A 12,565-nucleotide genomic window follows, 5' to 3' on the forward strand; every position below is an offset into this window, starting at 1 on the left:
TCTAGTCTCTTCATATATTTGAAATATATGTATTTTTCCCTCTATGAGGACTCTCATCTTGGGGTCCTCAGAGGAATCAACAGAAATTATATGAGCTTTAAATATATATGTACACACATGTATGCATATATATAGGTGTGCACATATGCACATACAAATATGCATGCGTGTATACACACACACATATATATACACACACAAACAACATACAGCGTTTCATACTGCTGCTTCTTGTTGTGGTATGTATATTTCTTCTCTTTTTTCAATTATTGTATTTTAATTCTTCAGCAATTTCTTTTAGGAACTTGGATAACTTATCAGGGCTAGGTATCACCAGAAGAACAATTTTAGCTGTCAAATACTCTAGTTTGGGCTATGCAAACATAGCCTCATTTCATTCTTTTTCCTCTTCCATTTAATATGGTAACTAGTTTCTCTATTCCCCTCGTCAACTTATAATTAAATACTTTGCAGATATTTCCTTGATCCACCTGCATTGCTTTCTTTCAACGTCATTTTGGCTCGTCTGTGATTCTTTGCCTAAGAAATGTCATGGGGTCTAAATAAGTTATTATTGTGCAGATGAGAAAAGAAAGGAGAGATAAATGAAAAAACTTAAGTCAAATTATTTATCTGAAGTCACAGATCATGCAAATAACATCTGAGGCCTAACTTTGAATTACATACATATATACGTACATTGTATGTACATGTAACTATATATTTTTACGTATATTGGACCACCATTTCTATAGTAATATCATTAGAATCCTATTGCTTGATCATACTATTATCTTGATTACTAAAATAAGCATATACCATATTTTGGTTTAAAATGATGAATTGGTGATAGTCCTCTTGGAGAGTTTCAAGGATTAGACAATATGTCATCTGGTCTATCTTGACATCTCAGGACGATTTACAGTTACCTTTTCTAATTCTTGGTCTTGGCGATTCATAAGTGTTTTCCAGTGTTCGTAAAGCTCAACGTCTTTGTTTTGAATATCCTTCAAAGTTCCTTCCCTCAGTACATTACCATCCTTCATTGCTATGATCTAAAGGAAATGAATTATACATATTACATTCACAACTTAAGAAGCAAAATTTAATTATTTTTATCTTTAAAATCACTGAAAACATCTTCAAGTCATAAATTGTGTAAGGTGCCATACAGAGAAAATCAATCACGAAAGGTCTCTTCTAAGCTCTTACCCAGTCAGCATGTGTCAGATACTGTAATTTGTGGGTCACAAGAACAAGTGTTCTCTTGTCCTCTTGGAGAAATTTCAAAATCCCTTCCTGCATCAAATGATCACTCAAATGAATATCCAGTGCAGAGAATGGGTCATCCTGAATCAATCAAACAGTGTTGGGAGAGAGGAGAGGAAGAAAGGTTATATTTTAGAAATCTGTTTCTTCTAGAAAATTTTAGATGAAATTATTGGTATAATATTCTCCCAAATTGTTTATAAATTATTCACTATCTCATAAGTATTCATAACTGGTATTTATTAACTTAAGACCTTAAAGCCCTCCATTGTTAGGCTCTATTCCCTTCACTTTTGCTCTACTCTGATGAAGAAATTTGGCCCTTCTCCTTCCTTATCAAGACCCATGCCTCTAATTCAGCTCTTGATCCCATCCATCCACATCTTCCAAAGGCTTTCTTCTTTGATCATTCCCTTTCTTCTCTCATTTTCACTTTCTCCTTATTCTTAATTCTTTCTACCACCTACAAACATGCAAGGGTCTCCCTCCTTAAATAAATTTCAATTGACCTTGCCATTCATATTGTCCTAAATCTCTATAACCTTTCCTAGTCAAATACTCAGAAACAGTCCTCTATACATGTTGCCTCCATTTCCTCAATTTTCTCTCATTTCTCATTCTCCTGCATTATTAATTATGATCCCACCACTCAACTGAAACTTCAATTTTCAAGGTTAAAAATGCTGCCTTAAATCCTAAATACAATGACTTTTCCCTCCTCAGTTATCATACTGCTTGTACTCTCTGATGCCTCTCACATTACCGATCAGTCCTTCTCCCTGATCTTTCTTTCCTGCCTTCCTGGATTTTGTGACACCTCTTCCTTGGTTCTAAACTGCTTTTCTAATTGCTCTATGTTTATCTGCTTTGGTGAGCTTTTAAGTTCCCATGGGTTCAGTTATCATTTTTGTGCAGGTTACTGTACAATCTACATATTTAGCCTCACTCTCTTATTTGAACTAAACTCCCATATTATTATCTGCCTACTATATATATATATATATATATATATATCATATTATTATCTCCAACTGGATATAGGTAAATATCAGTATTTCAAACTCAACATATCCAAAACAGAATTCCTTATGTTTTCCCAAAATTTATCTCTTAGCAAGACAATAATTCTATTAATATCAAAACAATCCGGGGGGGGGGGGCAGAGTCAAGATGGCAGAGTAGAAGCAGGACCTCCTCTGGGCTCCGGCTTCCACCTTCCCCAATCCATGTAAAAGGGGACTCTAAACAAACTTTGGAGCTGCAGAACCCACAAAATGACACAGAGAAGCTAACCTCCCATGGAGGACAGCCCAGCAGGCCAGCAGGAATTGGCCAGTGCAGCAGCGCTCTGGGAGCTAAGCCCAGGTCCCCATGAGCTGGAGGTTTTAGCCATCGGGCAGAGGGACTCCAGATCACCAGCAGCTATGGCTGTTTCCAGATTCATCAACACATAGATGTGAATGGACAAAGTGAGACGTCAGTGAAGTGTGGACTTTGGGACCAGTTGGTGTGAGTGTGTAGGCTTTTGCCCCCGGGGCGAGAAGCCGCTGAGATGCCTGGCACAGCCAGCGCCACATGGCAGCTTCAACTCCTGGCCTGCAGAGTGTAGGGGGACCAAGTGACCAGTCTGAGGGGTAATCACTCTTGCTTTAACTTTCTTGGATCTGGATTGCAGTCTAGGGTGGAGGTTCTGGGGTGCCAGAGTGTGTAGAGGCTTTAGAGAGGGCACCCAACTAATACCTCCAGCAGCTGAGAAAACCCCAGTGTTTGGGATGAAAGCTCCCTTGTCTGGTGGCAGAGTCCTACTTTGGCAAAGCGCCCAGGGGTCAAGTGACTGAGGGACGACATGACGAGACAAAGGAAGCAAAACAAACAGAAGATTCCAACATTAGACTCCTATTTTGGGGACAAAAAGGAGCAAAGCATGGAACAAGAGGAAGACAGTGAAGTCAGAACTCCTGCACCAAAAGCTTCAAAGGAAAATACGAGCTGGTTACAGGCCATAGAGGACCTAAAGAAGCAGATAAGAGAAGTGGAGGAAAAAATGGGAAGAAAATTGAGAACAATGCAAGAAAATTATGAACTGAGGATCAACAGCCTGACTGAGGAAAATCATACCTTACAAAACAGACTGACTCAATTGGCAAAAGAGGCTCAAAAAGGCAATGAGGAGAGGAATGCCTTGAAAAGTCGAATTTGCCAAATGGAAAAAGAATCTCAAAAGCTCAATGAGGAGAATTGTTCCCTTGGATTTAGAATGGAGCAAAGGGAAGCTAGTGACTTTAAGAGAAATCATGATGATGTTAAACAGATCCAAACAAAAGAAAGAACAGAAGGATATGTGAAATATATCAAGGGAAAAACCACTGACCTGGAAAATAGATCCAGGAGAGATAATTTAAAAAATTATTGGACTACCTGAAAGCCATGATCAGGGAGAGAACCTAGAAATCATCCTCCAAAATATTCTCAAGGAAAATTGCCTGGATATTGTAGAACCAGAAGGCAAAATAGAGGTTGAAAGAATCCATTATAAACACTATCTTACATGTAATTGAGAAAGAAGATATACAGGCACTGGAGCATAGAGATGCACCATGCCCTACTGGAAAAGTCTAAGGAAGTATGGGAGAAGATATGGGAGAGAGCAGATTGGAGGAGGGGATATCCTGTGGGACCGCTATTTTGGGGTAGTAGGAAGGGGAAAAATGGGGAGAAAATTTGTAACTCAAAATCTGGTGGAAATTAATTATGTAAATCAGAAGTTAATAAAGCATTTGAAAAATGAAAAAAAAAACAATCCTCAACACAATCCTTCAAATCCTGGGGGGGGGGGGTCATCTTTATTTTTTTCCCTTTCAATACTCATATCCAAGAAAGCCTGGTCAATTTTTTTTTTATTCTACCTCCTGCATATGTCTCCTTCTCTTCTCTCACATAACAAATAACCTAGTTCAAAATTTCTTTATCTGGACTTCTGAACACTGGGCCTGGAATCAGTAAGACTTAAGTTCAAATTTGTCCCCCAGACACTTTCTACCATGTTACCCTGGGCAAATTGCCTCCTCAACTGTAAAGTGGGGTTAAACTATCTCACAGTGTTGTTGTCATGATCCAATGAGATAATATTTGTAAACTGCTTAGTACAGTGTCCGGCATACAGTGGATGTTTAATAGATGTCTACTCCTTCCTCCCTCCCTTTTCACTCTTACAACAGGCTCCTAATTGGTCTCCATATCTCTGCTGTTGCTCAGTTGCTTCAGTCATGTATAACTGTTTGTGACCCAATTTGGGGTTTTCTTGGCAAAGATACTAGAGGGGTTTGCCATTTCCTCCTCCAGCTCATTTTATAGATACGCAAACTGTGGCAAAGAGGGTTAAGTGACTTGCCAAGGGTCACACAGCTAGTAAGTGTCTGAGGCCACATTTGAACTCAGTTCTTTCTGACTCTAGGTCCAGTACTTCATATGTTGCATTAACTAGCTCCTGCCATTTTAATGTTTCTAGTCTCTACTTATAACCCATCTTCCACAATTTGGCAAATTAATATTCCTAAAATATGGTTCTGATCTATTCAAAATCTATACTCAAAAACTTCTGTGACTTCCAATAACCTCTAGAATAAAGTACAAAATCCTCAGTTTGGTATTTAAAGGGGATAGAGACTGTACATAAAATTAAATAAATATGCAGAGCTTCTAGGTTAAAAGAAAAAAAAATAGTGACTTGCATGGGTAGAATGCCCCCTATTTCTCCACACCAGTATTTTCTTCCCCCTGTAACTTACAGTCTTAGAGACTTCACTCTGGTGCTCACTGAAAGGGTAAGTAATTTACTCAGGGTCACACAACCAGTACATTTATTTATTTATTTATTTTTAAAGCAATCGGGGTTAAGTAACTTGCTCAAGGTTACACGGCCAGTTATTTCTGGGTGTGGTGCTGAGTATCTGAGCCCGGATTTGATCCAGGTCATCCCGACACTGGAGCCGATGCTCTTACTCGCTGAGCCACCTGGCCGCCCCTAAGCATTTGGGGTTAAGTAACTTGCTCAAGGTTACACAGCCAGGTGTTTCTGGGTAGGTGCTAAGTGTCTGAACCCGGGATTCGATCTCCAGGTCTTCTCAACACTGGAGCCGGTGCTCTTAGTCGCTGTGCTACCTGGCCACCCCACAACCAGTACATTTTAGAGGAGGAACTTGAACCCAGGTCTTCTGGTTTCAAGATCAGTTCTTTATTCACTATACCCTAATGTCTCTAAGTATAGCCCCACACCATGGAAAGTGGGCATGGAAAACCCTCTACAACTTGACTGCCATCTAACTTTTCAGTCTTATTTCATACTACATTTCTTCATGATATATCTCACATCCATGCCTTTGCAAAGGTGATCTATGTCTCGACTGAATTCTTTCCTCTCTGTTAATCCATCCTCCCTTTCCCCCACGTACACACATATTTTCGTGTTCTTTCACTTCATAAATTATTTTATATTTGCTTATTGGCATATGTGTTAGTATTCCCTCAAGAGAATATAAAGGTTTGGACTATTTTATTTGTATCTTTTCAATGAAGTGAATTTTAAAATTATTCAATTAACAAATGCTTATTAAGTATAAACATAAAATAACCTTAGCTTAGGAGGCACTAGCAGTTAGGGGACCAGGAAGTGACTCCTGAAGAAAGTAGCATTTGAGACTAGTTCTTAAGGAAACCTGAGATCCCAAGAGGTGGAAGAACATTCTTGGAATGAGGGATATAGCCAGTCCAAAGGTACAGGGGTAGAAGACAGAGCGCCATGTGTGAAGAAAGTGTGTAGAGTAAGGGAAGAGAAGCAGGATGAGAGCAGGTTGTGAAGAGCTTTATATGCCAAAAAGAAAACGTTTACATTTGTTCCTACCAGTGACAGAGAGCCACAGGAGTTCACTGAGTAGGAAGGTGATATGGTCAAATTTGAGCTTTTGGAAAGTCACTTTGGAGGTTCTGCGGATGATAGCAGTGGTGAGAGACCTTAGGCAGAGAGATCAAAGAGGAAGTTATTACAATGGACCAGGTGAGAGGAGTTGAGGATCTGAACTCTGATGGTACATGTATAAGTGTAGAAAATGGTACATATGCAAGAGATACAGAGACAGAAAAGACAAGATTTGAAAACTGTTTGTATATGTGTGGACAATGAGAGGGAAGAGTTAAGGGTCAAAACTGAGTAACTAGGAGAATAAGGGTGCTCTCAAAAGTAATAGGGAATTTTGAAAGAGGGATAGGTTTTGGAGGGACAGACAAAGAGTTCTGTTTTGGACACATTGAGTTTAAGATCTCTATGGATCATTCAACTGGAAAGAGCCAATAGACAATCTGCAGTATGGGACTGGAGCTAAGGAGACAAATTAAAATTAGATTGATAGATCTAGGAGTCATCTTCAGAGAGATGATAATTGAACCCATGGGAGCTGAAGAGATTATCAAGTGAGAGAAAAAAGAAGAGGTTTCAGGGAAAAGCTTTAGCGTATGCTCACAATTATAAGGCAGTATATAGATAATAATGATCCAATAAAGGAGATGGAAGAAGTCGGATAGGCAGAAGGAAAATCAAGAGAGGAGGGCATTATTAAAACTCAGAGAGAAAAGAGTGTCCAGGAGGAGAGAGCGATGCACAGTGTGAAATACTACAGAGAGGTCAAGGAGGATGAAGGCAGAGAAAAGACCAACGGATCTGGCAATTAAAATATTATTAGTGACTTAGGAGGCTGCAGCTTCAGCTGAGTAATGAAGTTGGAAGCCAGACTGCAAAGGAATCAAGGTTACATGTAATGGCAGTGACCTGGTGAGAAAGGTCACCTCTTGAAAAGAATCTGGAATAATAAAAGAAATCTTGAATTAAATCAAAGCTTTGTGAGATGAAGAGGGGAGAAGCAGTAGCTCAGAGCAAATGGCCTCATTAGATAAAATTGTAATTGATCTAGTCAATACTGTTGTATGATGTCCTCCAGCTCATTTATTAGCACAAAGGTAGGATCACAGAATTTGGAAGGTGAAAGTAATTCAGGGCTGGGGGTTGGCAAGTCATAAGCAAAGACAGGATAAGAGTTAATGAATTTAAGGTTAGAGGATAGTATAGAGTGAAATTGATTCATTAGAAGTTCAAGTTTGGGAAAAGCAGGAGTGATGGCCAGCTCAAACTATCTATACAAATAATTGTTAAAGGTTTTTCAAGTGAAGGTATTACCTTCTAGGTCCAAACTAGAAACAATAATGCATGCACCAACCAACACCTTCATGCAAATATTTGTTTTATCTGGTAAGATATGATTTATTATAATATGTAATACAATGATTATCCACATTTCTGAGAGACAGAAATGGAGTCATGTTTAATACTTTTATATTATGATGAATCATGCTTTTATCAATCTGGCACCCAAAAGCAAATCACAACTCCTCCACACCTTCTTCTCATTCTTTTGGTCATTGTCTTTACCTAAAAATGTAGCATTCAAACAGTCCACTTGCCCTTTTCTCTAAGGTTGAGACAGATGTGTTGGCATGACACAGTAGTAGAGCTGTGGCGTATGGTATTTATCTCAGAAATGTAGATGAGCTTTAAAAAAAGCAAGAGATTCTAAGAGGAGGAAATGTATTCCAGGCTTGACTATGACCTTTGCAGAGGCACAGCTTTAAGAGATATAACTTTATGAGTGAGAAATGATCGGAAGACTTTGTTTAGCTGGAAAAAGATTGTGTGAATGGGAATAAAATGTAATAAGAGTAGAAAGGTAAGTTGGAGCCAGATTGTAAAGGGCTTTAAATAGCAGGCAGAGAAGTCTGTATTTGATACTAGACATAACAGGGAGATGCTGAGTTTACTGAGCAAAGGAATGATGTGGTCAGACATGTGTTTTAAGAATGGCTCTTTAGCATCCAAGTAGAAGACAGATTGGAGAGAGGAAGATGATACATGTAAACAAATTAGGAGGTTTTTAAAATAGTGTATAGGTAAAAAGTAATGAGTGATGGCTCTACGAATGAAGAGAATGGATGGGGAAAAGCTTGTCTTTAAGTAAAGAAGGTCTTCAATCCTTCCCAGTAGAGTTGGGGCAATCAATTTCTATTTATCTTTTCCCTGCCTAAGGATGCCTCAGGTGAGACTCTGCTCTTGCCCACATTTAACATCATCCACTGAGTTTGGATGTGGAAGTTGCATAGACACATGCAACAATTTTAATTTTCCATTTAAATCAGCCATGCCAGCAGCCAGTCATATAAATGGCCCTGAAGTTCCAATAAGCTTCCAGGAAATCCTAAAAACAGTGGAGGGGAAGAAGCAAGCTGGTGGAAACTGCTGCCATTGCTGCTGCCTAGCAAAATCCTTCCCACTTAATATCCCTAAAGTAACATACTATATTAATAGCCTTTAGCACCAACACAGCACCAATGGTGACTACAAATATGTCAGCATAAGTCTGAATCACAAAATATAACAGACTCTCCTCATATAAGACAGACACAAAACATTTATTCAGCCACTAGAAAGCCAAATCCCAACACCAGGAAACTGAATCCATCATAACAACAAAGAAGTTAATACACCATAACACAGCAGGGAGCCGTACCATCCTTTAGCCTTCCCACAAACAAACACTCACAAACCTAGCTATCATAGCAAGGGGCAAACACAAGCCTAGCTGTCTCCTTGGGTGTGTCCCTTCCTCCCTCTAGTTCTAACTGCTCTGACACCCAGACTCCTGTGGACTCTTCTCCACCCTTCAGCAAATTCCTCCCACCACAGGCTCCATGTGATTACATTCAGCCTATTAAGGGGAAGGAAGATCTTCAAATTCCCTTAGGCCTGTTAAAGGACAGGGAAGATCTTCAAATTACCATTACCATTACACAGCCAAAGTACGAAAAGTATCCACATCTTATATTCTCATTCACTATGAATCTCCTAATTAAATAACAAATGATCTTTACATGAGGAAAATTTCAACCATTATATCTGAAAATAGCAGTTATTAAACATTTCATCACAATATTTAATAATAATTTCAGACCCAGAGTAATAACTCTATGCAGATAAATAATTGATCATTTAAAAAGGCATAAAGAAGATTGCTCAGTTGGAAATATGGAAGTATAATAGGATTAAAATTCATGATTTTGGAAAAGTAGTTTTATGCCCTCAAATGACTTAGATTTTTAGAATACAGAAAAAAATATATGTACGCACAGAGTAATAGTACTGAATTTCTGTAAAATATATTATAGTTTATTGCATAAATGTTTATCACACTCCTGTATTTAGATAATGTTCATGTATTTAAGATGATACAAAAGACTAGTAAAGTTATGGTTTGTTTTTTTTAAGACCATAGCAAAATAGCATTTGAACAGGTAAAATGAGGAACTTTTATAAAAAGTTCATCAACTATATTCTATAGTGTTGTTCTACAGGTGTTGCCACAACTGTGCGAGAGAACAGGAGGATATTACAGATAGTCTTTATTTTTTATATTGTTGATGTAGACCACCTAATGACTAGAGGAGCTACTGACATATTAATCTTTACCAAAAGAGGTAAAATTAAATGATGGACATTCCCTTATGTGTGACTGGATTCATTTATTACTTATTACTAAAAACTATAAGTATAACCCATTTGGCATGATCCCTTTTTCTAAGCAGAAGAAAAATTGTATTGAATATAAAGCATTATAACACTTTCTGCTTTGTGGGGGGTTAATAATTTTCTTTAAGATATATCAGTCATTTGTAATTGCTTAACTTTCTTATTTAAAAAAATCAACAAGTTAGTTTTATGATTGGTATTAACTACTACACCCTTTGTAACTTTAGTTAATAACCTTATGATTGGTCTCCCTTCCTTAAGTCTCTCCCCACTCCAGACCATCCTCCACTCTGCTGCCAAAATGATTTGCCTAAAACAAAGGTCTGACCAGGTCACATTCCTACTCAGTAAACACATATGGCTCCCTATTGCCTACAGGATCAAAGATAAAATTCCTGTTTGGCTTTCAAAGACCTTTACAAACTGGACCTTTTTTTTTTTACCTTTCTCGTCTTGTGGTACCTTACTCCCTTCCTCCTATTAATTCAGTGACACTGGCCTTATCTTTCTTCTCACATGATACTCCATCTCCCCATTCTATTTTTCATAGCTGTCTCCAATACTCTCCCTATACACCTCTGCTAATCTCACCCCCTAATACTCACTTTCTCTAAGAGCCCATTCTGGGGCCCCTCATACACCAGTACCTTCCCTTTGAGATGACTCTCCAATTATCCTGTACATATCATGTATGTATATAGCTGTTTGCTTGTTAAATGGAAAAAATGTGAGCTCCCTAAAGGGAGGAATTAAGGTTGTTGTTTTTTGTTTGTTTGTTTTGTTTTGTTTCTTTGTATCCCCAGTGCTTAGCACAAGACTGGCACATAGAAAACACTAAATAAACGCTATCTGATTCACTGACTCTTTATCCCACCCCTTCTAAGATAATAATAGCTTATTCAAGGTCATTGTTGCAAAATTGAGAGAAAATTGCCAAGTTCCAGTCTCCCATCCAGGTTAGCATCCTGTGTCTAAAGCTGCTTAGTTCATTGCCTCTGTGTCTTGTTAACGCTATACTGACCTCAGAATATATCCCAGATGCCTTTTTAAAGATAAATCCTAATAGATAAATATGCTATGAAACAAGCTGTTTTCTAGAAAAAGTACAAAGCAAAATACGCAAAAACTGAAAAATTCTGGTTATTTTAATTTCCTTAAAGGAAATATCACCCACATATAAAATCTGAAGTGCCACCAAAGTTACTATGAAATATTAGAATTATTCAGTGATAAAAATGTGACATTAATTACTGTGAATGCCGAGAAAGTCTAAAATTATATATATTTAAGGTTTAGATACAGTAAAAAGAATTCATATTTCTGAATACTCTCACTATGGAAGACACATCTCAGTGGTCAATGTAATAAGAAAGGCTTCTAGGTTATCTGGGCAGCTGCATTTATTCAGACTGAGTCTCTAGGAAAATGCTGGCTTTGGGTAATTCAGGAAGCCACCATGGTTATAATCCAGATGTCTTTAGGACTTATTTCTGGCTCCAGTAGAGTGGAAGAAAATATTTCCTTTTGTAACAGAGGCGAAAGTATTCCCAGAGTACTCCCCATTTTCTGGTAAATTCTGAGCGTGTCAATAAGCAATGTGAAATGGATTTTAGCTGAGTTTTTTTTTTACTCTAGTTTCTCTGGATTGTCTGCAAAGGTATAATGGTAATGGACTGGTGGAGTGGATTCAGGATCTTGGCTCAAATATTGCCTCTGATGTCTGGGTGACCTTGGGCAAGTAACTTCACCTTCATGGGCATTCTTTTCCTAATCTAGAAAATGAAGGTGGATTCATTTTGTGGACTTAGATGGCCTCTAAGATCCTTTCCAGCATGCTGGAGCTAGATCATCTGGGATCAGTTGCTGATTTTTTAGTGTGAACATTTATGCCTTTGAGATTTGGCAAATGCTATGAATCAGGGCTAGAATTATTGTTTTGTTGATTGTCAAGACTTAAGAAAATGGAAAAAATGTTAATAATTCAGATTAAAATTTAAAAGCCTATACTATGTACAATTTTTTAAGAACCAGTTGTAAAACATTTACCCGTATACTTCTGGTTCTAACTCTAGCTCTGTGATCTGATGTACTGCTTTATCCTTTCTCTCTCTTTTTATCTTCCTCATGACAAGTAAAAGTAATTTGCACAGCAACAAGCAATTATTTTATGGCAAAATAAAAGGGTGTAATGATATTTCAAGTTTTACTGGAACTAGTCTATTTCATTGCGCCTTTTGATTTGGCTAATGATTGCATTTTAATAGGCATGACAAATTTGACATAATATAGTTAGTTTATGGATTTTTTAAAAAGTTCTAATAGAAATGGTGAGGAGCATCACCATATATGAATGAACAATGATTACATAAAGAAGGTATATCTTTGTATAATAGGAACTGTTAACTTTTTTTTTTGGTAGATTTAATATTGATTTATTGAGTCTGTAACTTTTAACATACAAAGGTGTGGGTGACATTTGCTAGGCTGAATGGAAATTTAGGACCCAAGATTTATAACTGTAAGGGTTCTTAAAACCATCATAGTTCAGTCCTCTCATCATGAGAAAACCAAGGTCCACTGAGGGGAAGTGACAACCTTAATACAATATTAAGTAGCAGAAACAAGATTCAAACCCAGACCATCTTACTGGAGAGCTCATGTCCCTTCCCA

General features: G+C 37.8%; 1 protein-coding gene across 4 annotated transcripts in view; it reads right to left on the reverse strand.

Moving 5' to 3' along the window:
• LOC138175776 (ATP-binding cassette sub-family C member 9-like) overlaps positions 1-12,565 on the reverse strand; it is a 204,294-nt gene that overhangs the window by 81,172 nt on the left and 110,557 nt on the right. For all 4 annotated transcript variants that reach the window (XM_069106237.1, XM_069106236.1, XM_069106238.1 and 1 more), the window contains 2 exons: positions 1,213-1,350; positions 930-1,055 (listed from right to left, as the gene is read on the reverse strand). In XM_069106237.1, coding sequence (XP_068962338.1) covers positions 930-1,055; positions 1,213-1,350 — 264 coding nt within the window. The remainder of the gene's footprint in view (positions 1-929; positions 1,056-1,212; positions 1,351-12,565) is intronic.

Source organism: Petaurus breviceps, unplaced genomic scaffold (genome assembly GCF_028583685.1).
Source record: "Petaurus breviceps papuanus isolate PSGF00001 unplaced genomic scaffold, PetGlider_PUasm1.0 79, whole genome shotgun sequence".
Taxonomy (NCBI): domain Eukaryota; kingdom Metazoa; phylum Chordata; class Mammalia; order Diprotodontia; family Petauridae; genus Petaurus; species Petaurus breviceps.